The 27,653-nt window shown below is 40.5% G+C and overlaps 1 protein-coding gene across 4 annotated transcripts in view; it reads right to left on the reverse strand.

Annotated features, from left to right (window-relative positions):
* Positions 1–27,653, reverse strand: part of RARB (retinoic acid receptor beta) — a 474,419-nt gene that overhangs the window by 263,587 nt on the left and 183,179 nt on the right. For all 4 annotated transcript variants that reach the window (XM_072153615.1, XM_072153613.1, XM_072153614.1 and 1 more), the window contains one exon: positions 6,056–6,565. In XM_072153615.1, coding sequence (XP_072009716.1) covers positions 6,056–6,230 — 175 coding nt within the window. In that variant the 5' untranslated portion in view covers positions 6,231–6,565. The remainder of the gene's footprint in view (positions 1–6,055; positions 6,566–27,653) is intronic.

A 27,653-nucleotide genomic window follows, 5' to 3' on the forward strand; every position in this document is an offset into this window, starting at 1 on the left:
GTTTTAAAGTGAATTTGGTTAAAAAATGTAAGAAAATTAAATATTAAGTGAACATTAGAAGATCCACATTTCAACATATAAATTAGAAAATAATTAGAAATAATTGTTGAGAGAAAAAAAAATCTCTTGTCAACATCTATATTATATAAAAAACTATTTCTATATTATGCCAGTACATAATTCTGTAAGGGGTCTTCTTGTTGGCAGTCAACTGTTACTTCACAGACAAAACCAACGGTATCACAATAAAAGACAACACTGTACAGTAGTATAAAGCATCATTACTCCCACTTCTAACAATAGTTGAGATCAAAGCATTTCTATCCCTCCTCCCTGCACAGAACATCTATAAAAAGAAAGAAGTAAACTCTCCTACAAACTTGGGTAACATATGAGTCAGCACTTGTCTATTTCTGCTCATGGTAGAAAATAAAACACCAGAACCAAGCTATTCACAGAAATATAGCAAGTTCAGAATCAGGAACGAGTTCAGTATATAATATATAGTAACAAAACCTTACATGCAAAATCTGCTTCTTAGTAGTGCACAATGGTGGAGATAATCAAAAATAATAGCAACCAATCAAAGCTCAGCTTTCACTTGTTAGATTGCTCTGATAAAATCAGAGGGATGCTTTATACAGTATACAGAAGCAGAGTTTGAATGTTACTATATGCCGCACAGTGTCTCCCTCACAGTGTGTCCTCTAAAACGTAATGACACTTGCGTATAAACTCTGGACCCTTAGAAAATAATAATCCCACTTACCTTTCCTGTGCTCACATGGTGTAAGATGTGCTCAAAATGGTGCCCCGGGTTCTTAAAGCTAATCACTAAATGCAGTCTACAGAGCAGAGAGCTGTGCTCAAGCTCAGGGAGCTGCTATATTCCTTAACAGAAAACAGATGAAAAGAACCACAACTAATTTTGCCCATTTAAGGCCCAGTATAACTTCCTCGGATACGACCACCTCACATTTTGGCAGCGGTGGACAGATATGTGATATTGAGTCCTGCTTGACCACCTGGATTCAGCGTTCATTACTACAGGACAGCTGTGGGACATGCAGTAACTCCCGGACATTTGATATACAAAAACCTTTTGTCTCTTTGTGGAATCCCTCCAGCAGAGATGGTCGTATCCAAGGACACAGTCTTGTTTCTAAGGGTCCATATGACTACATTTATGGGAAATTATCTTCACAAAGGAACATTTTTTTATAACATCTAAATGAAGAAATGTTTATATATGGCAGATTAATTAAACTGAATGTGAATGCCCAGGTGAGAATACCCCTTTAACTGTTCTGATGGATTCTATACACTATACATAAAATATGAGAAGAAAACTGTTTTCTAACATCTCAAATTCATACAGAAACATATGAAAAAGTACAATATATATGTGCTGGCAATCTATCTGGCAATGCAAGACTGTGCAGCATTTTGATGTGAAACACTTAGTTAGATGTGCCCAGAGAAAAGCGTGATATCTGACTGACTGTTCATGAGGTAATTCCTCTATATCTGGAAATTGTTACATATGTTGCGTGTGTGGTTTCTGCATTGCTACCAACCCAAGTCAGTGTAGAGAGGCTATTCTCTAGCCCTAAAATAATTAGGTAAGAAATGTGATCATCTATGAAGAAGGAGCTGATGGAGGCAACACTGTTTCTAAAAACAAATTAATATACCTACTAAACAAATATTATTCACTACATATTTGTTGAAAACGTTTTTGTTTCACATAGTGTTTTGCATAAATACAATGTAGCAGATGCTATCGTTATCCAAGATATTGGACACGTGACTTCCTCCTCTGCCATACTGAGTCAAACATTCAGGGTGCCATGTAAGTGTGATCTTGTTCATGTGTATTGTGTTGAGGCAATTACCTCCTACATTGTGATAGGGCGTTTTTTATATAAATGTGTGATGCTCTGTCCATATGGCATTACCCCAGACGAAGCGATTTGCAAGAAACACATGTCAAGGTCGACGTACACTGCCCGTTGTCAGTAACTTTGATCTATTTACTGTTCTCCTATTTTTGGTACTCTTTACTATATGTGTCACCCTTACCTCCCTCTTCTTTATACAAAGGAGAATCATATGATTATTACTACATGCATGCCAGGGCAGTGTGGGCTGTTTTATCTGTGTGTTGCTCCAAATATGTCTGTCATTTTTATACTTGATATTAAGTTTACACAATAAAGATTATTTGTATATACTTTGTTTTGTTTTACCTACTTACCTTGTGTAAACTAAGAAGGTTTTTTGGTGTTCTACGTGGGGGGTGTTTGTGTCTAGCCCAGCTCATTCATCCCAACATACATAGGTGTATTATAAATACAATGTATTAAAGTCATAGTTCTAAGGTTGTATTAAAATAAATATGTTTTATGTTCTACCTAAATAACTTCGTTATGGTATCATAATGGCAATAACAAGCCTTATTATTGCTGTAAATCTATCACTTAAACATGCCCCATACATGTGGACGTTGAGAAATTGTTGAATCAGAGTTTTGGCTTACCAACTCCACAGCCCTGGGTTCCAGAATTGTTGAAAACAGGGGGAACCCCTTCATTGGTTTGGTTTATTATTGCTGTATAATCTGCTACAGTATTAAGTGCTATATTTGAAAAATCAATGGAAAACATTCCAAATAGCGTTTATAGTAGTGAAATGAGATAAGTTTTGAATAAGGGTTGCAAACAATTTTCCAAGATACATAACAGCATACAGCATTTCATATCCAGATTCTCAAGCCTTCTGACTAAAAGCGCAGATGCAATTGTGTTTCCAATGTGCTTGGATCACACATGGACAAGGAAAACCACACCTGTTTTGCTACCTTGCAAGAAAGCCCCCTTACCATCAAGAATGATTTTCAGGAAGTCTAATGACATGATGAGGGATTATAGCCAAAGCAGTACATCTATTCCAGAAGGAACAGATCTTCAACTGTTGACAGCACTGTTTCGACATGGTTGTGTCTCTTCAGTACAGTGTAGAAAACTAGTGTAGTTGAGTGAGAGGCTTTAACTAGCATAAGGGAGTAAGAGTTCTCCTACAGAGACTTTGCCGATCAAGGCAGCCTTTACTTGTGTGGAGACTTACATCCATTGATGTTTCACTAGGGGATTCTGGGGAATATGCAAATACATATTTCAGGAAGGGACAAGTAAAATCCCACCTCTTTTGCTACACTGAAGGCAGCCCCCTCACTATGAAGCATGACATTCAGGAAGCCTAATGACTTGATGTGGGATTAAAGACAAACCAGTAAATATATTCTAGAAGGAACAGATTCCAACAATAGACAACTCCTGTTTTCACTTTGTTGTGTCTCTTTAGTACAGTGTAGGGAACTGAAGGTTCAATGTCTCAACACGTCTGCAAGGCAGCCTTAATTGGCAAAGTCTCCGTTAGACAAACTCTTACTCCATGACCCTAGTCAAAAGCCTCTCTCTCAGCTAAAACAATTCCCTAAACTGTACTGATGAGACTCAACCACCGTAAAACAGTGCAGTCTACAGTTGGGAATCTGTTCCTTCTGAAGTAAATATACTGGTTAAATCCCATATTATGTCATTACGCTCCCTAAAAGTCATGGACCTGTGGTACGAAAAAGAGGTAAAAATGTAAAAAAAAAAAGTACACAAAAAAATTGGCTCAACACGCACTACATTTCGGGGCCAGAAAGTTTAGAGTGGTAAGTCACAGGAATCTCATGCTCCAGCAGAAAGGTCTAACAATACATATCTTTCTAAACAGCTTTTATTCTTTGACGCTGATGTATCATTTATAAGCAGCTATGTTGACACTGGACAGGTGAAAAATTACTACTTTGAAGAAATGAATTTGCTGATGACATAAATCAGAGAGACAATAGCTGTGAGAAGAGGGTTTTCTGTTGCTGGAAGTAAGACTTCTAAACACAGTTTGATGAAGTTGAGTGCACAGCATTCTTAAGATTTTAGTGGTTTCAACTATGTTATCAACAGATCAAGGAACACGTCCCCTGGTGAGAACATGTTTACTTACTGTAAACTCAACTGGCCGTCCGCCAAAAACTCAATATGGGTTCTTAAAATAAGGTAAAGTAAGGCTAACCAGAACATATGCTTATCTAAATGATAGGGCTGATGTAAAAACAGATGTTGCTTCATTATCAGATATTTACAACATTTAACTCAGCTAAAGGGTAACTGTCAGCAGGTTCATTACATGTGACATGCAAGACTCCCATCAAGAATGAACTACAGTATGCTGATGGGACTCAAAGGTGGAGATTTAACAGAAGTGTCAACAAATGTGGCAACAAATCAGAGCTCAGCTTTCATTTTCCCCCAGCAGTGTAAACACTGCAGTGTCATTTTAATATTACTATTGTACTTTAACAATAAGTTATATACACTAAATGGTCCTCTCACAGTTGCCTCTGCCCTAATCTGTAATTTTATAATCGTCGAACCAAACCTAACTTGTTAAAAAACTTTATTTTAGTAATATGTAAATTAACGGCAGAGGCTCCTGGGGCATGTACTTGCCTGGCCGGTCACTGGGAGCAGAGGCTAGTACTCGCCAAAGTAGCTTCTTAAATTAATTTATGTATTTCTAATATTTTATCAAGTTTGGTTAGGTTCCAGGATTAGAAAATTACAGATTAGGACAGATGAAGGCAGGATGAATCTACCAACAGCTCTTCTTCTTATGGTAGATTGCACATGGTAGGTTTTCTTTAAGTAGAGTTATTGACATTGTATAAACATTTTGTTCTACATTGTCCCTGATATGCTCTATAAAATTCATAAGCTCATACAAATATATAAAGTTAAAAGATGCCTATATATGCAAGAAAAACCCTTACTACCAATCAGTAATCTTGTATTATGCGTGAAACAAGGGGTGCTAGTATGGTGGTAGTCCAGTTACCCACACCACACTTTCTGTGATTAAACATCATGGTCTTGTTATATGGACTTTTATTGAGGTAAACTGAAGCAGTGAAGAAACATTCTGGTGATCGATGTAGGGAAAGGAGTGGAGGGAAATAAGTCTCATGCGTATTAATATGCATAAGACTTTTTCAAAGTGTAAAATTGCCTGTGCATGAGCCTTAGCTAGCCAAATTTACAATTAATTGCATCAGAAAATTAGCACAAGTTATAACTGAATAAATTAGTTCAGAATGATTCCGGTATTCCATGAAGAAAGTCATTAAACTTTATGCACAAAGAGACTGTTCACAGAATTCAGATAAACACATTACAAATTCTGACCCAAAATGTATGAATGATTAGTAGCCCTTGGTGGGATTGAGGCTGTAAGACCCCTCTTCTTGAGATTAGCGTGGGTAGCTACCAGACTTCTATCCTGTGCATAGGTCATAAATGTCTAAGGGCACAACTATACTATGAAGACTTGAAGCCAATTTTTCCTCTGTACAATAGGTACAAATGGTGGTCTGCTGCCATGGTAACAAGGCATGTACACCTTAGCAGTTATATAATGTCCATGAAATAAATTAAGATCTTAATCAGAGTATCTCAATGTTCTCAAATCAAGTAGTACAACAGTCTAAACAAAAGGCACAATAACATCTTCAATTCCACAAAATCACTCTCAATTATTCCAAAACAAAGATACAAAACAAGGCTTTTCAATACTGATGCAACATCCTGGGTTTTATTAATCATTCTTATTTCTACAAGTAGATATAATCTCTATTCCTTTACCCAATGGTTATCCAAATATGGTACAGAACATGTACATGTTGTGGTCCAAACAAAATAGATCCACCTTTTCTGGGATAAAAATACTGATAACACATCTATAGACACGGTCATCATTATCACAATGGTGGGGTTTTAACATCCAGCATACATACAGATCAGTATGTCTCAACAGCTTTTAAACAGAAGAAGAAACAGGAAGCAGACAGCTCCACTTCCTGTGCAGTGGTCAAACCAGGTTACTACTGATCATTTACTATTCATTCAGATTATCACTATCAATGAAAATAGATAGTTTATTTTCTACTTACTTGCAGGAGATGGAGTACTGCAGCTGCTTGTGGGAGGATGGCCTTGGTATCCATGAAGTGTCAGAGGCAATCCACCAATGACAGGAGGAAATAAAAAGGGATAGTGGGTGGCTGGATAGTGATTCATATGTCCGTTTACAGCTGGTAGAGGACATGAACGGCTGCTGGTTGTCATATTAAAATATCATCTTGTACCATATCTCATCTGTGAATATAACATACCATCCTTTCCAGATGAAAAATAGCTAGTAATTTGTCATGTAGAGGAAATACATTAAAAAATGTATAAACAGTTTCACCTTATTGAGAAAATATTCTGGCAACAATCACAAAAATATATCAATGTCTTCTACAAAATGTTACTGTAGATTAAAACCACTGGTTTCCAATCTTGCTGTTTCTTTATTCAATTTTCTTTCTTTGTTTAGCTTTTTCAATCTTCCCTTTTGGTTTCGGTGACAATATATTTAGTCAAGGATATTTTTCTGGCTGTGCAATTCATATAATCCCCTAAAATAGAGAACAGAAAATTATAATATACAAATAAAATAAACCATTCAAAAGGCAAGACATTTTAATAAGTACAAAGCTTCAGAGCAGAAATGACAGTATTGTGTATAAAACAAAAGGGTTTGAAAGCCAAAAACCATTTTCATTAATGCATTTGTAGCAGCGATAAACAAATCATCTAATGTCTTGGGAAATATTTGCTGTCTTGTGCATTCTTGAGGAAAGGAATAAGATGCCTTACACATGAAACAATGACCTAGATTTACTAAAATGATGAAAAGAGAGTTAAGAATTGCTAAACCTCAGTCTCTGTAGATATGTCTAAGCCAGTGATTCTCTCACACACATATATGTATATATACACATTCGCACACACACACTTCAGGACTGCTACTCTTTTCAATGTCAAGCAGTTTTCCAGTATATTGAGATATTTTCACCCTTTAAAATATTTTGCGAATACAATTAATTAATATACAGCTTAATTTTTACTTGTGCTAATTTTTGACTGTTATACAATACTTTATAATAAATTACTGAACACATATATTCCTTCATCATATTATCTAAGTTTTTCTGCTAACACTTCCAGTAATTTATTCGCAGTTTGCTAAATGGGTGTTAATGGGTGTCCAATCAGTGTTGACTACAGATGAGAAGATCATCCAAACAGCTAACATAGCGACATAGTTAATATGGTTGAAAATACTAAAAGGGGTATTCTCATCTGGACATTGAAATATCAGTAAATTAATCTGCCATATACATTTCTTCAGTTGGAAGTTATTAAATAAGATGTACCTGTATGAAGATAATTACCGATAAATAGAGCCATGTTGTCCCTTAGATTGTTGTCTTTGGATACGACCACCGCTACTGGAGTTATTGCACAAAGAAACAAAGAGTTCTTGAAATGGCAGGATTACTATATTTCCTACAGATGTCCTGTAGTAATGAACACTTTAATCCAGTGGTCAGGAGAGCCAATAAAGCTCATGTCTGGTCACTGTTGGAAGAGCACAGTGTTGGTCGTATCCAAAGCCATCTATCTTGTTGCTAAGGGACAGCATAAATGTGAATGCCAAAATAGGAAAACCTCATTAAGATTCACCAATTTATTCATAAGATTTAGTTTGGGTCAGAATCGAATCGGTCTGAACTGATTTTACTCCAATTGACTTGGAAATTGGTATATAATCCATTCTAGTCTTCTTAACCCTTTCACGAAATATATTTGTATGCCGGTCATGGACTGAGCCCTTTCCATATTCAGTGGGTGTCAGCTGTATTGAACAGCTGATACTTACAAGTAAATGCTGTAGTCAGCACTGAAACCATCTGCTAAAGGCTCTCAAAGCTTCAATTAGGATTTCTATATTACAGTTTGCTTGAGACAGACTGTAATATAGAAGCAGTATATCTACAAAATACTGCTTTACAGTACAAACTGTAACTTACAGGTACCCTAAAGGGGACTGAAATTATAATAAAAAAAATAAAAATGAAAAAGATTTTAACCCCTTAAGAATGCAGCCTTTTTTTGCTAATTTTTTGCTCCCCACGTTCAAAAATCTATAACTTTTTAATATTTTTTCGTGTACAGAGCTGTGTGAGGGCTTATTTTCTGCAAATCAAATTTTACTTCTCAGTGACATTATTTATTATCCCATGCCGTGTACAGGGAAGCTGGAAAAAAATTCCAAATGTGGTGAAAATGGTGAAAAAACGCATTTATGTTTTGTGGGCTCAGTTTTTACGAATTTCACTGTGCACTCCAAATTATATGTGTCCTTTATTCTTTGGTTCGGTACGATCAAGGTGATACCAAGTTTATAAAGATTTGATTGTGTTTCAATACATTTTCTCAAATTAAAACAATGTGTAAGAAAAAAAAAAATTGCTTCGTCATCTTCTGACCCTAATAATTTTTTCATACTTTGGTGTACGGAGATGTCAAAGGTGTCATTTTTTGCAAGATGAGTTGACGTTTTCATTGCTTCCATTTTGAGGACTATGCAACCCTTTGATCATTTTTATTAAATAATTATGTTATTTAAATTGGTGTAAAAGTCATGTTTCAGACATTTGAGCGCTATTTTCCATTATTGGGTTCACCGCCAGCAATAACCAGTTTTATATTTTAAAAGATCAGGCATTTTAGGATGCGGAAATACCTAACATGTATGTGATTTTTACTGTTTATTTAGTTTTATATCAATTCTAGGGAAAAGGGAGTGATTAGAATTTTTAAAAATTATATTATTTTTTTTAGATTTTTTTTATTTTTTACTATTTCTTAGACCCTCTATGGCGTTTTTACATAGGATTCATTACAACTGAATATATAGAAACCATACAGCAAAAATTCACTTTTTTTGCATATTAAATGGTGCCACTAGAAAATACAAACTGCAGATAACAATCCCTCATATAGCTTTGTAAATGGAAAAAAAACTAAGTTCTTGTGGAAGGAGCAGAGTGGAAGATGGAAATGAAAAAAAAAATGGGTCTTGAAGGAGTTAAACACAAATTCTTAGAAAAAGCTCCCATCTTGTTTTTTCAATTTTTTACCAATGTATTTCATTTTCACATTTCTATCACCTCTCACGAAGGGAAGAATGACAGTAGTAACTTGCTGCCATTTTAAAGGATTCATCCAGAGTGAAGAGAAGATACAGATTTTCAGATGCCTGATAAACTGCACTTTTTGTACCAAATCTACGGACCAACAAATAGATTCACTCATGCTGAGAGTATCCGACACATCCCCAACTGCTAACATCCACTAAGCTAATTACTCTTAGCGAAGGAATATGGAACAGAGAAATAAGACAGTTAGATGAAAAGATTCTCTGAAATTATTATGTCAGTTTATTTTGGCAAGTAAATAGCACAGTCTACAGCACTATTCTGTGTTACCACTTATGGCCTATACAACTCTGACACTGTCCAATATTAACCTGCTTAGGAACTGTCCCTTTGATAAAGTGCTATGGTATCACCCAAGTTTCTATATAGTCATAAAAATAGATATACCGAATATACTTGTATAAGCCAAGTTTTTCAGCACAGAAACTCGGCTAATACACAAGTCTATTAAAAAATTAACACGGTACTCACCTTTCCAACGCGCCCCCCCCCCCCAACACACACATCCTCTTCTTGCTTCGTGTTCTCCAGGTCCGTCTTCGGGTCCTCCGGCTCCTCTTTGGTTTTATGTGGCTACTCTTCGGGTTCCTACGCGATGCAGGCGGTGCATACAATGACGTTGGCAAACGGCTGATGTCATTGTGTGTGCCAACCGCGACCCGAAGGAGCTTGAGGAACCACGAAGAGGAGCCGGAGGAACCTGAAGCACCGGAAGCTAGAAGAGGACCTTTAGGGGGAAGGAGGGATTGGATAGGTGAGAAGAGTGTTATTTTTTATTTATAGGCATGCCATGCTTGTGGCAGGGGCTGTATACTTGGGGATGGGCTGGCTATAAATTGGGGGGGCAGGGGCTGGCAGGCTATATACTGGGGGGTGGGAAAGGCTGGCAGGCTATACACTGTGGAGGGGCTGGCAGGCTATATACTGGGGGGGGGGCAGGGGCTGGCAGGCTATATACTGGGGGGGCAGGGGCTGGCAGGCTATATACTGGGGGGGCAGGGGCTGGCAGGCTTTATACTGGGGGGAAGGGGCTGGCAGTATACTGGGAGACAGGGGGCTGGCCAGCTGGTGGCTGTGACCAATGCATTTCATAGCCTCGGCTTAACCTCGAGTAAATAGGTTTTCCCAGTTTTATTTGTGGTAAAATTAGTTACCTTCGGCTTATACTCAAGTATATACAGTATACACTGTATATACTTGAGAAAGGTATACATCTGTCTATATATGACCTCACAGCTTACAGTGCATGTCAGAGCACATGAGAATCATGAGGTCTAAGGAATTGCCAATGGAGCAAGAATTGTGGCAAGGCACAGATCTAGCCGCGATTACAAATTTCTGTAGCACTCAAGATTCCTAATAGCACACTGACCTCCATAATCCTTAAATAGAAGAAGTTTGGGGCAACCACAACTTTTCCTCGACCTGGCTGAGCAGCCAAACTAAGCAATCGTGGGAGTAGAGCCTTGGTGAGAGAAGTAAATTAGAACCCCAAGATCATTGTGGCTGAGCTCTAAAAATGCAGTAGGGAGATATCATAGCAGTCCTCCACCAGTAGGGGCTTTATGGCAGAGTGTGCTGACGGAAGACTCTCCTCATTGCAAGACATATGAAAGGTGCATACAGTTTGCAAAAAAAAAAAAAAAACAGGAAAGACTCCTGGACTATGAGAAATAAGATTCTCTGGTCTTAACTTGTTGGTGTTAATTCTATGCGTTATGTGTGGAGAAAACCAGGCAATGTTCATCACCTGCTAAATACAATCCCAACAGTGTCACATGGTGGAGGCAGCATCATTCTATGGGGGCAGGGACAGAACCACTAGTTGAAATTAATGGAACGATGAATGTGGCTAAATACAAAGATACCCTAGATGAAAAACCTCTTCTACTCTGGACCTCAGACTGGGCCAAATGTTCACCTTCCAACAAGACAATGTGCCCAAGCAGGCAGCTAAAATAACAAAGTAGTGGCTTCAAAACAACTCTGTGACCATTCGTGACTGGCCCAGCCCTGACCTAAACCCAGCATCTCTGGAGAGACTTGAAAATGGCTGTCCACCAACATTCACCATCCAACCTGAGGGAAGTGAAGAGAATCTGCAAGGAAAAATGGCAAACGATCCCCAAATCCAAGTGGAAAAACTTGTTGTATTCCCAAGAAGACTCAGGGACTTGTACTATCTCAAAATGTGCTTCTACTCAATACTGAGCAAAGGTTTTGAATACTACATTTAGGTTTTTTTTCTGTCAAGATGGGGTGCAGAGCAGAATAAAATAACTTTTTTGATCTTACCATTTGGCTGCACGAAAACAAAAAGTGAAAACATTTAAAGGGGTCTGAATACTTTCCATACCCACTGTACTCACTAAAACTGAAATAAATAACCATAAGATGGATTGTCCTTGCATTAAACAGGGCTTAAAAACATATGCTTCTCAGATGCAATGGTGGAAGTTCAAATATTATAACATATAATGAGGCACATTTACTTACCCGTCCGGAGGAGTTCACCGAAGGTGCATTGTTCTGATGATCATGCACTCTGCTGCTATTCATTAAGTTCATGCGCCCGATATCCTGCATGTGCCGCTTCCCCGCGCAGGTCAGACAGAGCTCAGCATCTTTTTAGTGGTTTGTGTAAGTGCTTGATCTTGCGATACAATTTGAAAAATAAATCCCGTGCTCAGACCAAATTACTAGGATCGTCGGATGGCACGCCCCTCCACCCCATTTCTGTCCCATGAAAGTGCGACACAATCCCCTGATAAATATCTGTCACAACCGCGCAAAACCCAAAAAGGTTGGGAAGTCTGATGAAAGTACATCTGCGGACCCTTAGTAAGTAAGCCCCAATGTGATAAACATGTTTTCTACTACTCTGCTTTTATTTTGTAATCCCTATTGAAACTACATCATTCACACAATGAGATGGCTTATTTCTAAAGAAAACATATAAAAGCGCCAGAAATAAAGAAGGTCTTTAGCTATTATCCTATATTATGATGTATCACTTCTGCTTTGTATACAGAATAACAGAGCTCTACCTCATCAAGTAAAGATACAAGGGGTTGTTGTGACACATATTTAGTATTTTCCTTTTTTATGTGGGTTATTTAGCAATAGACAGCATGTTGCCTCAGGCACTGCTTCTGTTCTGTGGTTAAAAATCCAAGGAGAAAGCTTTGGGATTACCTTGTCCACAACGAAGGGATAAGTGTTCCCTTTTTCTTTTATTTAGTACCACCTCACCATAAGGGAGAACTTTGTTTCTATAATTATGGCACCAAGTGCATGGATAGAAAGTAAACAGCTACAGATCATACATGTATGCTACCTAGATCAATCCTAAAAACTTCCATATGTATGTGAGTAACTTACATATGTGTCCATTCAAAGCGAAGTTTTAGTCATATAGAAGGCTCAAATTGTTTGATTTTTCATCCTGGCAAAAGGGCATCTAGAACTATAAGTATCATTATATACATAGCAAAGGCATTACAATTTTTCATGCCAAAAGTCGCCTCCTTAGTGATCACTGCCTCCTAACAGCAATAAACTGAACATAGAATAGATTTATCATTAAACAGGATCTTTCTCCAGATTTTTTGGAGAGTCTTTAAAGATCTTCAGATGTCTTTAGCATATCAAAATGTATGACCTTGGCTTAGACAGCTTGATGAATGAAGCACATGACGTGTTACTGTCTAGATTGAACTAGCAACTTTTTGACAAAAAAGTAGAAAATTCGGTCCAAGTAGTTCCTAGGTTTTCCCTCTGCATGAATGGTGCATGGCCAGCAGTGGAGTGGGCCGGCACAGCCGCTCTACCTGCATATCTGCGCACTTACTATAGCCTGCGACTCTTTGGAGTCTCCTGATGTATGGAGCGCATTGGAAGGGCACGCTTGTTTCATAAGCCAGGCATATGATAAATGTCCCCCTAAGTGTGCCAAATTTCAATCTGACCAGCAAAAGTCTAAGAGGCACCTGACACTATAAAGAAAAAAATGGAGTAAGATCTTGCTTAGTGATAGATCTATCTTTTAGAAAATTTACCATCAAAATCAAGCATGATAAATCATGAAGCACTTACTTATAGATCCAGGCACTCTGAATGTGGTAATCTTCTTATTTTTTTTTATCCATTGCCTCTTTCCTTCTAAAACTTTTAAAATTATTGTAATGAACCAGAAAGGCTATGGGCATGTTCTCAAATCCCCTCCGTGTGGCAGCTGCACAAATTGTTACATTCTTCCTATATGTGCTCACTGCTGCCAAGATTACAGGAAGTTCAGGGGGAGGGGGAGACTAAGATGTGCTGCTGCACAGTGTAACAACAGCCTGTAAAGCTAGAATGCGGAGGACTTCTGTAACACACCCATAGTCATTCTGGCTCATTATCATCATTTTTAAAGTTGATTTAAAAAGGAAGGAGGCTATGGATAACAAAGTAATATATATTTATATATATTTATATAAATAAGTAATATCATAGATACGATGCCTGGATCTATCAGTAAATGTTCCTTATTTATCCATGCTTGATTTTGATGTTAGATTTCCTTTAGGGCCTTTGACTTTAACTTGACTATGAAATTTTATAACATAGTGCTGAACACACAGTACTGAGTTTTCAGGCTACTCAAAATCTTTAAAAGGTTGTGCTAAAATCTGCTCCCATATGGGAAGGTGATTGCATGTTGTATTTTATCACATGTATTATGGAGTGCAAGCCTTTTATAAGATCTCAGGACACCAAACAGCTAGTATGTTGTAACTGTACTCCATGAACCTCTAAAAACCTTCATAAATGTCTAAAATTAAGAAGAAAAAAAGTACACTTTAAATGTACCAAAAATGTGCGATTCAACAGTACATGCTGATGGTTTACTTTCCTAAGAGCTAGTGATATGTTCTATTAATATGGAAACCAAAGAATCAGATATTTGTTTATTGTTTTAAAACGATACAAAATCAAATAAACCCCATCCCCACCCAGCCAAGGTTAAAATAATTTCCCAGCATGTTTAACAAATAGGCGGTTTGACAAAGAATTTGCCACGCGGGGCAAAGGGGTTACAAAAAAAGCACAGTTATGAACAATAATCACATTAAAACAATACATCTCCCCACCTAAAGACTGGTTTGCAAGAGTCTTTACCTCAGTAACTCTGCTGACACCAAGCTAGGGGCATCAAGCCAAGGACCCCAGAGCTTTTCAAACTTAGCATTCACTTTCCTTTAGGAGAAATTGCCTGAATCCACCTAGTCACTATTGTTTTCTTTATCATATACAACAACCTTCCCACTGCAATTTGCCATATCTTGTATAATGCGAGTGCCTCTGTATACCAGAAAACACATGTAACTATATTCTTCGCTACGTTTATTGCATATACTCTGTCAATGAACTCTAAAATATCGGTCCAAAATGCGGAAAGACCACTGCACGACTACAACATGTGTGACATATCTGCTGGGTCTTCCCCACATTTGGGACATGCCACAGTCAAAAGTATCTCGATATCATACAAGAACTTCAGTGTCCTATTGGCCCTATGTACGATATATAGTTGGGATAGTCTATTCACTTCCCCTAGAAGGATCAGTGGTACCCCTTCCAGTAGTAAATTACAACCAAACAGTGGGCACCACTGCCTCGTGCCTACATGCGTATTAGGGATTGAATACAAAACTTGCACCAGGAGATAAATTTAGGTACGAACCCTATTGCTCTCATAGTATGCCACGGAAAAACCCACTCTATGCTATCAAACGCTTTGGTACTATTGTCCGATATTGTCTGACTGTACTTGTAGCCTAGATTTCTGGTGCATAAACCCTGTTTGATCTGCATGTATTACAAATCTAATGACCTTGATTAATCGGTTGGACAGCGCCTAGGTTAGGAACTCACATCTGTCATTAATAAGGAGATGGGTCTATAATGGCAACAATGGGTCCTTGCCCTCTTTTGATAGCACCACTATTATGGCCTCTTGCATTGATGAGGGAAGTGAGCCCCTAGTATAGGCCTCTGGAAACACTTCCAGTAGTTGAAGAGAGCATCCCCAAATTGTTTATATACCTCCGCTGCTAATCCGTTGAAGGGCTACGTTTCAGTGAGAGGGAGGAACATAAACACACACCATTCTTGGCTAGGCCACCCCCCATAACATGTATTTTTAATTAAAATTATGAAACAGTGCATTAAAATATGGAACTTGGAACTTGCCAGTAAGTAGTACACCTTAAAGGACATCTAACATCAGATTACCTGATGGTAGATGACTATTATGTACCTCCCTATCCCATCACTGTGTGTTCCAAGCAGTATTTCTAATATCTTTGCATGGCTGCATTTCTGTAAAAAAAAAAAAAAAAGGTTTTAAATATATGCAAATTAGCCTGTGGTGCTCTGCGGAGTTGTGGTGCTCTGCGGAGCACCATTAAGCTCCACCGTGATATAATGCCATCCGCGTTCTGAGAGCCAGTAATGTCATCCGCTCTCTTTTCAAATCTCACCAGCTCTGCCGCGGTCCCCGGGGCAAGCATAAATTATATTACCGTGGTATATTACGGCACCACTGGCTAATTTGCATAAATTGTAAACTTATTTTTTACAGAAATGTGGCCATGCAAAGATAAAAGAAGTTAAGCTTGGAACAAACGGGGACGGGACGGGGAGGTACGTAATAGTCATCTACCATAAGGTAATCTGATGTCCTTTAAAAGTAAAAGATATGATAAGGACATTAAAAAAAAAGTATGAGGCTCTGATTCTGCCATCGAACATAGTCTGACTATTATATTAGAGGTAAAGAAAAGAGCAATGCTTTCCAATCTAAACAACTGTTTTTAGAAGCAAACAATGTAGCATATAGCACACAGATACACAAGACATCAATTTTTGAAAAGCCTTGGGATAAAATTAAATTGTCTCTGAATCATGGCAAGTCAGAAGAGAAGAGTAAAAATCAATGTTAGCTAATCTGAAACATGGTTCTCCAAAATAGAAAAATATAATAAACCTACACAAGCACTGCTTCCCTACAAGATAAAGACTGCTTTTGACATACTAATATCCACATAAAAATATAAATATATATAAATGAACATGCAGTCAATAAGGTTTATGAGTTCCTGAAATGCAAGTCATGATGACATTCTGCAGCACAAGCATCATGGGCCAGCAAAGAGGATCAGAGTTGGGACATTGCTTCATCAGACTATTGGCCTCCTTGGACATGGAACATCACTTATATTTTCCAGGGAACTTCTCTTCCTGTGTTGTTCACTGGTCCAAGGAGGCCACTTATTGAAATGAGTTCCTTGACACCACAGAACTTCTGGTTATACACAAAGCCTGAAACCAAAAGTCCAAGAGTGGCACAAACAAGAAGACGGAGGAGGGGTAGTTTTTTATTCACTCTTACCCTGGCTCTTTCATGTTCATGGAAAACCCCTTTATAGGTAAAATCTAAGCCAAAATATGTAAAAAACACACAAATAACTGCCTTAAGAAGAAGAGTCTTAAAACAAATCTACAGAGTCCTTGAGAAAAGCAGGTTATGTCACACTGCGAACATTATTATGTACCAGAAAATATTTATAAAGTTTAACTTAAAAAGAACAATTCAAGGAAGCAATTGATTACAAGCAAAGGAGAAAATGGCAAAATATATGACAGCAGGATGCCTTGAAAAGTTAAAAATGCATGCAGACATAAAAGTATAGTTAAAAACAAAAGCTGGGAAAACAGTAAGGGTTGCTGTTTCGTGGTATGTAGATGAATAATTCAATAGCTATGTCTATAAACAATGTCCTTTTTAAAAAAGAAACAAGAAAACTACTGCATCCTTCAAACCATGAAGTGCTACAGTATCGAGCACATTGCCTGTCTTTCATTAAAGTAGTATTGTGGGAATATGATTGTCTTATACAAAAACTCATAATGCTATAAATAATTGAGTATAAGAAAACTCAATGTCATTAGTCACAAAATGGAGCTTAAATAGTTTTGATTTTATGATTCACAAAATGTTATGGCCTTTCTAAAGTAGTCAGAGTTATCGCCAAGATCTCCACTGGAAACTACAAGTCCCATGATTCACACAGTTGTCAGTAACAGCTCCTCCCTCTTATGCACTGCTCCCAGTGATGATGTAACATACTGTCCTGCTCTGTTACCATAGTAATGATGTGCAACTGCCAGTAGCATTTTAATTCTCCATCATAGTGTATGTCAACATAATTTTTTTGCTAAGGGGAGCAAAATTTTAAGTAACTAATTACATATTAGCTTATATTTTAAAGACCCATTTGTATAAGAATTATGCTTATTCTTGGAATAACCATTGAACAATATTTTGTTCACTGTTTTGGAATATTGACAAATAAAGATTGGTTTTCGCAATTGGTAAAATCTTCATTGCTGTTTCATTGGGATGTGTATTATCTTTTTCAGGATTTCCCATGGTTTTCTTGGAGTAATAGTGGACTGATGTATATCAAGGTCCAAAGCAAACTCTATAACACATTTAGTGACACCTTCTAAAACTTGTTTTGCCTCAAAGCATATATCACAGTAAGGAATCTTTCTTAAGAAGAATAGATCTACCAGCAGCCAGGATGTGTGTGCCTTTATTAAATGGTAAAAAAAAACTTCTGAAGCTCAGGGAGAAGTTATTATCACTGAGGTTCACTTACTTAAACATTGCATGTTTACATCCAAACACACATCTCACATAAGCAATCAATCTGAAAGTTGATATTAACTTTGATATGGCATCTAAAGCATCATTCTAGGTATTATATAACCATAGATAGGGACGCCTGAAGTGACCCTCCCCTGCAGCCTCTAAAGGTGACTCGTATCTGACAAAATATGACTGCTCATTTACGACTGACTTGGAAGTGAATTTTTATAGGTAAATGGGTGAGATTTCACATAAATAATGGAATTCTATAAAGGACATGTTAAACCCTACCTGGTAGTTTAATGAGGTAAAATCTGAGTCCCTCTAAGCAGGCAGTCGTGCAAAACACTGAACTCCTGGGAGGTATGCAAATTGTTTATTTGACAGTGGCAACAGTCTATTCAATCTGCTAAATGTTTGGGGGTTCCAGGGGTTAGCCATACAGCGATAGCAAATCTTAACAATTAGATTTCAATATACAGTCCTTGAAATTTACAGCTACAAACAAACCAAAAAGAATCATATGCATGAACACCAAAACATTACCTTGTATAGCTCAAAAATGTCTAAATGTAATAAAAATATACTATAAATTGCCTATAATTTAATGGATAAACAAGCAATATTTAAGAATTAGGGGTTTTCTTTAGCAATGTCAAAAAATATTAACATTCCCATCCATCTGTGAGGTTACACTCTGAAATAACCTTCAATATAAATAAGTTGAATGTCTGACACATGTTAAACCTAGCCCTCACACTTAAATCACCATCGACACATGAGCAGCTACCCATTCATTCACAGTAACAGCAACAGACAGAAATCACCCTTCCCAAGTTCCCTCTTAGAAATTAGCATAGAGACTATGACATGCTTTGCGAGTTTATAAGAATTTTTTTATTACAGGACATGAAGATATGTTATTAATATTTTCTTGCTCTCTATAAATTTACTTCAGTTTTGTAGACTAGTATAAAAATAACACACAAATGAAGTGCTAGATATATTTATAATGACAGTCTACAAACTTTTTGGCCAAGGCTCACTAAAAAAGTCCGCCAACAGTTAATAGCTCGAAGATCAAAGCATCATAAAGTACAGACTAGAGACAGTAGGAATGAGATTTCATTTTATGGTTTCTTAGACAGAAAAACTAGGTTTCTTGTGAAAATTTTTTATAACAATATAATGTGGCAGAGTAGACATATATGGGTTTGCTGTGAGCAGTCAACCATCATGAAGAGTTTGAGAATTATTGCATTTCCTTTCATTACTGGTGATGTGGTGCAACACAAGCCAGAAGATTAGCCAATTATATAAACTCCAACATATAGAAAATGTAACATACCGTATATACTTGTGTATAAGCCGAGTTTTTCAGCACAATGTGCTGAAAAACCTCACCGTGGCTTACACACGACTTAATAAAAAGATAAACTTATATACTCAACCTGCGGTGGCCCCAATGCTCAGCGTGGCTCCCCGATGTCAGCGCGGCTACTCTTCTTTCTTGCACGCAGCCATGTTATCTGCCAGCCCGTGTATACTTTGACGTCACCAGTAGCCGCATCATAGTATGCGCTGGCCAGGAGATAACATGGCCGCGTCCATGACGGCTATTACAGAAGGACGGGGAAAGAAGAGGAGCCGTGGGGAAGACATCGAGGAGCCGCACCCACATCGAGGAGCCGCTCTGAACATCGGGCCGCCGGAGGGTGAGTATATAAGTTTCTTTTTTTAAGTGCTGGGTGGGCTGGCTGTATAATACAGCGGGGCAGGCTGGCTGTATACTACATGGGGCAGGCTGGCTGTATACTACAGGGGGCAGGTTGTATACTACAGGGGGCAAGCTGGCTGTATACTACAGGGGGCAAGTTGGCTGTATACTACAGGGGGCAGGCTGGCAGTATACTAGAGGGGGCAGGCTGACTGTATACTACAGGGGGCAGGTTGACTGTATACTAGAGGGGGTAGGCTGACTGTATACTAAATGGGGCATGTTGGGTGTATACTATAGGGGGCAGGCTGGCTACATACTACTGGGGGCTTGCAGGCTATATACTGCGAGGGGGGGCTGTGACCAATGCATTTCCCACCCTCAGCTTATACTCGAGTCAATAGGTTTTCCCAGTTTTTGGTGGTAAAATTAGGGACCTCGGCTTATACTCGGGTCTGCTTATACTCGAGTATATACAGTAACTACATAAAATCTGTTGATTAAAAAGAAATTGTATGTTTTTTCTTTATGTATTTAAGGAAATCCACTTCATGGATGCAGTACTAAGCATACTTACACGCTGGTGTGTGACCCCTGAAACTTGATCTATTCTTCCATTATCTTGTAATGGCCTAGTTTTGGAGAAAATGCTCTACTGAAAGTTACTTCAGTTGACTCTCATTGCACAGCTAGCTACTCAATGCAGAGGTGACCGCACATGTGAGGGAGATGCCGAAAGCTGTCAGAGGTCATTGGCAGTCTGTGGAGGCAGGAGGTGGGCGATAATGCAAAACATAGACATGCATAAGTGGCAGAAGACAGAGCCAAAAGGAGCTCCTGTGATGTAAAAAGGAGCCCCTAAGGCTAATTTTCATAATTTTAAAGACAATTTTCTTCAAAAGTAGGCCATTAGGAGATAAAGAAAATATGGATCCTGTTTCAAGGAAAACAAACAACAGCATGTACGTATGCTTAGTGTACAGTACTGCATCCATATGGTATATTAAAAGCAATTAAACTAATAATTGTTTGAGTGATGGTAATTAGACTTACAGGGAACATTAAGCAGACCTCATCTTGATGTATCAATACATACATCCGGTCTGGAGGAGATCCCGAAAGTCCATTGTCCGACAACAATGCACTGTGTCGCGATTCAAGAAGCGCCAGATTTGCTGAATGCGTCATTTCCCCGATCAGGTCCGCCGGAGTTCACCATCTGTATGTAAGTGCACGGCTTGCTACACAATTTTTAAGTTAAATCCTGTGGTTTGTCCGAATACGTCGGATCATCTGACGGACCGCCCCCCAATTTGTATCACATGAAAGCCGGCGAGATTGCGACTAAATCCGTTGCGGCATCCCAATCGCCTTCTAAATACTGTCCCAGCGGCACGAGCATGAGCTTGGGTGTTGAATGTGCGATTAGTCTAGGGCAGTGATGGCGAACCTTTTGGAGGTCGAGTGCCCAAACTGCAACCCAAAACCTGTACATTTTTTGCAAAGTGCCAAAACAGAAATTTGAGCAGTAACTTATTCCAATCTTCTTGCTCTGTGCTGTACCACAGCTTTCAATGGGCCTGAGGGCACCAATATTTCCAAGGAGAGGAAATTTGGATTGCCACTAGAGCTTCCCTGGACAGTCCCCAGCAGAGGATGATTCAGGGGTCGCACAGAAGGAGCTCCAATGATAACGTGATCCTGTCCGCACCTCCTCTCTCTTCCTGCAGTCTTAGGTAGACCGGAATGCTTCACATTAAAATAATGCTAAGCACAGCAAGTCCTGTCTGGCAAACTCTACCATGGGGCAACAGCCTGAGTGCCCCCTGAGAAGGCTCTAAGTGCCACCTCTGGCAACCATTCCATAGGTTCGCCACCACTGGTCTAGGGCAATGTATAAGGTATGTAATTAAGGAGTAAATCCATTTGGAGGGTCATGGTGTGAATCTGTGCAGTTATAAATCTCAAATAATTACAAGTTTGGTTTAAAGTCTGAATTTATTTAGGGGTCTGTGTAGATTTATGTCCAATCATTTTACTAAACATTATCAAACAAAGTCCATGAGGTTATGACATGTATTGAAGTGTCCGGGTCTGTCTCCTGGAGCAGATGTGATGCCATCACTAATTGTAGGAAAGGCAGTGGATTGTTAAATAAACCAACAGTAAGACATTCCGACTAATACACCTCCTCCCGCTTCCGGTATGATGACAATTTTAGAAACCACTCTCCGACGGGGGAGAGGAGATAGTCTTAGTGTGATAGCTTAAACGATCAGAGACATTCCGAACAATGAGCAACAGATAGGACTTCACATAACATTCATACACATAGAAGGGTGTGGAAAAGACATTGGAAGACATAGTGGGAAAGAACAAGAGGAAGGGTACGGAGGAGGCCCTAGGGATGGGGGGATCAAATGGATCTGAGGTACACGTCTAAGAGCCTGTCGGGGGACTGGAACTCCTAGCACCCGGAGCCCTAGTTAATATATCCTTGAAGTGCTGTGAGTCCCGGAGGACTATCCACGGCTGCCAGAGTTTTAAAAATTTCTCTGTCGTTCAAGAGGTGTCAGCGAGGACCTCCTCCATGCGATTGAGCTGTGGACATGTCCATCATATATGAAACATGTCTCCCCTGACCAATCCACATCTCCAGCACGTGTCTGGGATCGAGGGATAGATCGAGTGAAGCATGGTGGGAACCCTGTACCATCTTGCGAGAATCTTGTAATTCCTCTCTTGAGAGGAGCATGCTACCGAAAGCTTATGTGTATACAGAAATGACTTATCCCAATCTTCTGGAGAAATGGAGGTTCCCAAGTCTGTCTCCCAATTAGTGATAAAAGGTAAAGCTGATGTGTCTGACTCTTTTATCAAGAGGCTATATATTTGGGAGATACAGTGTTCTGGAGGGGATGCTGAGCAGAAGAGATTCTCAAAGGGCCAGATATTATATGCTGCCTTTGGACCTGGTTGTTTAAGGAAGGATCCTAGTTGAGAGGCTTCTAGCCAAGAGAGTTTGGCAGAGGCGGAAAGAGCTGATATTTCCTGCATAGGTCGAATCGGGGCTTCACCCACTATGTCACGCATGCGTAGGTCCTCGTGTACTGAGCGACCCAAGAAGGTAGCCCTGAGGAAAGCCGGGTGGAAGTCAGGTTTTCTAAAAAGTGGAGTAAGAGGCCTGAATGGTCTGGTTAAATGGAGCGCTGAATGAGAGATCTCCACAGTTTCAAGGTCGAGGCCAAGAACAGAGTCTGCGGTTCGGTTTCCACTCTCTGTGCAGAGACCCATGGAAGTAAATGAATAGGTATTGTGGAGCTGTATTGCTCCAGACGAACCCACTGCTTTGATGACAAATGGTAATGCCAGTCCAGAAGGACTAAAACGGCGGGTTGGTGGTATAGCTTAAAGTCAGGGAGTCCAGCGCCCCCTGCGGATTTGGGGCATATCAGGTGTTTCCATCCAATCCGGGGGTGCACCGTGCCCCATATGAAACGTAATATCATCATCCTGATAAATTTAAAGAAAGCGGACAAGGGTATGAGTGGAATTCCCTGAAACATGTATAGAAAACGGGGCAGTATGTCCATCTTTATGACATTTATCCGGCCGAACCAGGAGAGTCCCTTTTTGTTATAGGAGGCTAGGTCTTTATTAGTGCGCTCCAGTAAAGCCACATAGTTGAGATTGTACAGTGAAGTTAAGTCGGAGGGTACCTGGATTCCTAGATATTTGATCGATGTGGCCCGCCATCGAAAAGGGAAGTGTTCTTTAATGGATTGAACTACCTCTGTGGGGAGAGAGACGTTTAATGCCTCCGATTTGTTGTAATTAATTTTGAAATTGCTTAGGTGGCTGTATGATTCAAACTCTTTGAGAAGTGCAGGAAGGGAAATTCTGGGTTGAGAGATATATAATAACAAGTCGTCTGCGAACAACGCTGTCTTATAATGCCTCTAGCCCACCTGCATCCCGCCAGTTCCAAGGTCGTTTAGAGATTGTAGGGATGACAAGGCTCAGGTATATCGGAGCATGGTCGGAGAGGACAATGTTACCTATGTTAGCGACTGGTTCCAGTGTCAGGGCTCTATGGTGGGTGAGGAAGTAGTCAATACGACTATAAGACTCGTGTGCTGGAGAATAATATGTATAATCCCTATCTGTAGGGTGGAGAATCCTCCATATGTCTACTAGTTGGAGGGCGTGTAAGTCTTTCCTGAGAGAGCCGAGCTGACTATTTGGGATGTGGCTCTTGCCTGAGGAGGTGTCTTTTGGGGCATCTAAAGGAAAATTAAAGTCTCCCCCCAAGATCAGCATCCCCTCTGAGAACTCCGAAAATTCAGCTATAACCTTCCGACATGTGGCAATAAGTGAACAATTGGGTAAGTATATAGTGGCCAGCGTGAATATTTGACCAAATATTTGCAGCTTAAGAAAGGCATACCTTCCTTCTCCATCCATCCGTTCGCCCAAGATCACATGCGGGAGAGATTTGTGGACCGCAATGGAAACACCTTTGGACCTCGCCACTGGGTTGGAACTGTGGAACCATGTACTGAAGTATTGGTCCCTAAGCGTCGGGAGGTGGCCCGTTTTGAAATGGGTTTCCTGTAGGAAGAGAATTTTAACCCCCTGTCTATGCATCCCGTATAGAATCTGTGACCGCTTCTGAGGGGTATTCAGGCCCCTAGCGTTCAAAGAGACCACCTTCAGAGTTTCCAACTTAAGTTTCTTAGTAGGACCTGACCTAGGACCCCGGGTGAGAGGTGTCTGAGACAGCAAAGGGTTTTAACACTGGGTTGTATGTGGGGGTAGAGAAGACTGGGGGTGGGGAAGAGGGATAAAATAAGAAAGACCAGAGGGGGGAGTAACCAAAGGGGGGAGAAAAAACCAAACTAGTTAAAACAACAAACACAATACAGGGGGTAAGCCCAAGTAATTTGGGAAATATATAGATATGTATACAGACTAGCTGCATACACGTTCCCACGTGGAGGGTAGTCTAACCAGAGAAGGTGTCCCTGCTCTGGACCCCTGCAGCAATGTAGTTATAGCTGAAGAATTAACAGTATGCTAAACCCAGCACCCAAACGTACATCATTAACAATGAAACAGAATTTTTAAATAACGATCAATAATGTATAGCACCCCTGAAAAAGGATACTCAATCTTCTGGTGTAGTGAAACAGGGCTGACCTATCCCTGTTCTCCTTCCTGAGGGCCAGCCTGGCGCCGCCGTCTTCTGCGTGGCCCTCCAGGGCCATTTCCCCTTTCTCCTCATGGCTGGGTCTCCGGAGGGGTCTGTGTAACAGGGGACGCCAATAGGGGGGGAGAGGAAGAACCCCATCCAGCGAGGGGGTAGTGGATCTCCGCTGTCACCCACCTCTGGTGTGCAGAGGAGCTTTCCACGTTGAGATGCTCTGTGTTAGGGCATTGTTGAGCGGGGTCTTGTTGGTAGCAGGCCTCGTGTGATGGGGCTGACGGCGGCTGCTCTGCTGCATGATGTGTCGGGGTTCCCGTTGCGGCCGCGCACATGGCCGCTGGGTATCCTCCCGGGTAACAGCCCACTCCGCCTGCAGAGGGACCGTCCCGGGACTTTCGGGGCTTGCCACGTGCGGCGTGTTCCCCTCCCATCCGGTGCGCACGTGTGCTGCGGCCATGATGGCTGAGGAGTCCGGCTGCACCGCGTGCTGCGGTGTCTTGCAGGGGCTGAGTCGCGGAGCGGAGGGCTGTCTGCCCCAACAGGTATGACCCCCCCGGGTCTCACCGGCGTAGTCTGAGGAGCCTGGACTTCCCAGGGGCTGAGGGCTCCGTGAAGACGGGTTGGGAGCCGCCATTTTCCCCGATTCCCGCGTTGCAGCCGGCTGAGCCACCAGGTAACGGCTGATTCCTCTGGAGGAAACTCGGAGCAGGGGGGCAGACAGAGTCTTGACAACTCTCTTTTTTCTTGGACCCATGTGTGGGTGCCGCTATAGGTGCTGGGTGAACTGTTAAAGCGGCAGGGGCCTTGGGCACAGCGGGAGCTAGAGCAGCGTGCGACTGCTCACTTCCATGGCCAGGCCACTCCCCCGTCTGTGTAGATTTATGTTGCTATAGAAGCTTTGAATAGCAGTAGAGCAAAAGGCCACATTGATCTCAGCAGAAGACTTTACAATTACTGGGGAAAGCTTTCTAATATGTCTAGGAGGGAGGGCAAAGTAAAATGAAGTATTAAGCATTTGTAGAGAAACGGTAACTTCTCCTGTGTTAGTAAATACATGTATTTTACAAAAAGTCTCTCTGTAGTGCAGGTCTAATACAGAATTTGGTATTACCATTTGCTTTGTGAATACAGCATCCCTTTTGCGGCGTAGCTGCGCTGGCCTCTATGCGGCACGAATTAGGGGGCGTGCCATCGGGCGGTCCGACTGATTCGGATCGTGCGCCGTATTTAATTTTTAAAATTTTGTTGCACGCCCTATGTTAAAGGTACACCACAAAAAAGATCGTTAACTCTGTTGGACCAGTGCGGGGAAACACTTAGTGAATCGCCGCAGGCAGCATTATAGTCAGACAATGCACTTTTAGTAAACTTGAGTGTAAGCAAATGTGCCCCATATTGTTGCTATTGTGTCTTACCAAGGGCCACAGTACAACAAAAATGGTGGATGCACATGGGTGCAGTTTTACCTAGCCTAATCCACGTCAAAATGCATTTAAAAATCTAAACGTAAAATGTGCTGAAAAACCTCGCCTCGGCTTATACACGGGTCAATGATAAAAAAAAAATACTCACCCTCCGGTGTCCCCGATGTTCGTCGCAGCTCCCAGCGGCTCCCGATCCCCGTCGCGGCTCCTGGCGGCTCCCCATGTCTTCTCTTCTGTCTTCTCTAGCCGGCAGAGTCGCGTCCATGCGATCTGCTGGCCGTCGCCACGGATGACGTCATCTCCCGGCCAGAGAAGAGTGAAGAGTGAAGAAGCTGCCGGGAGCCGCGATGGGGATCGGAAGCCGCCGGGAGCCGCGAGGGCAGACTGTATACTGATGGGGGCAGGCTGTATACTACTATGGGGCAGGCTGTATACTACTGGGGACAAGCTGTATACTACTGGGGGCAGGCTGTATACTACTGGGGGCAAGCTGTATATTGCAAGGGGGCAAGTTGTATACTGCAAGGGGGAAAGCTGTATACTGCAAGGGGACAAGCTGTATACTACTGGGGGCAGGCTGTATGCTACATGGGACTGCTGTATGCTACGTGGGGCTGGCTGTATACTACATGGGGGCTGGTTGGCGGTATACTAAATGGGGGCTGGTTGGCGGTATACTACATGGGGGCTGGTTGGCTGTATACTACATGGGGGCTGGCTGTATACTACACCCTCGGCTTATACTCGAGTCAATAGGTTTTCCCAGTTTTCAGTGGTAAAATTAGGGGTCTCGGCTGATACTCGGGTCGGCTTATACTCGAGTATATATGGTAATTCGTATTTCCTGCAGATTTTGCATAGCATTTTACAGAGAATTTTTACTCCCATTTGGATATGTAAAATGGTTTTGATATTCTATACCGAAAATTAGCTGACCTTTTGGACCCATTGTATTTATTAAAATAATGCACTGGTCGCAGATTATTTAGTTTTCTGGAAGATAATTGGACACATGCACAGCATATTGTACTTTATATCTGCAACACCTAAACTCAAATGCCGCAAAGGATTATCAGGCATCTGAATGGGGCTGGGGCTAACCTTCCCCTTCGTTGGAGGCTTCCTTCAAATGTGCAAACTAATGTGGTGTCCGAATATAATGCACCAATAATTCAGAAATGGTAATTTTTATGGTAAATTCATCTCATTGACATAACCATCAGAATGTTACATTAAATGAAATAATCAATCATGTCCTTAAACAGTTCATATAAGGCAAAACAGCTGAAACAGAGAGAAAAACAGGAAAGACATTCACATTATCTTATTAGTGGCTAATGGATATCCGAGAGAAACATATATTTAACTTCTAATAAGCAGCCCAAAATAAT

The sequence above is a fragment of the Engystomops pustulosus genome, chromosome 5, assembly GCF_040894005.1.
Source record: "Engystomops pustulosus chromosome 5, aEngPut4.maternal, whole genome shotgun sequence".
NCBI classification, from domain to species: Eukaryota; Metazoa; Chordata; class Amphibia; order Anura; family Leptodactylidae; genus Engystomops; species Engystomops pustulosus.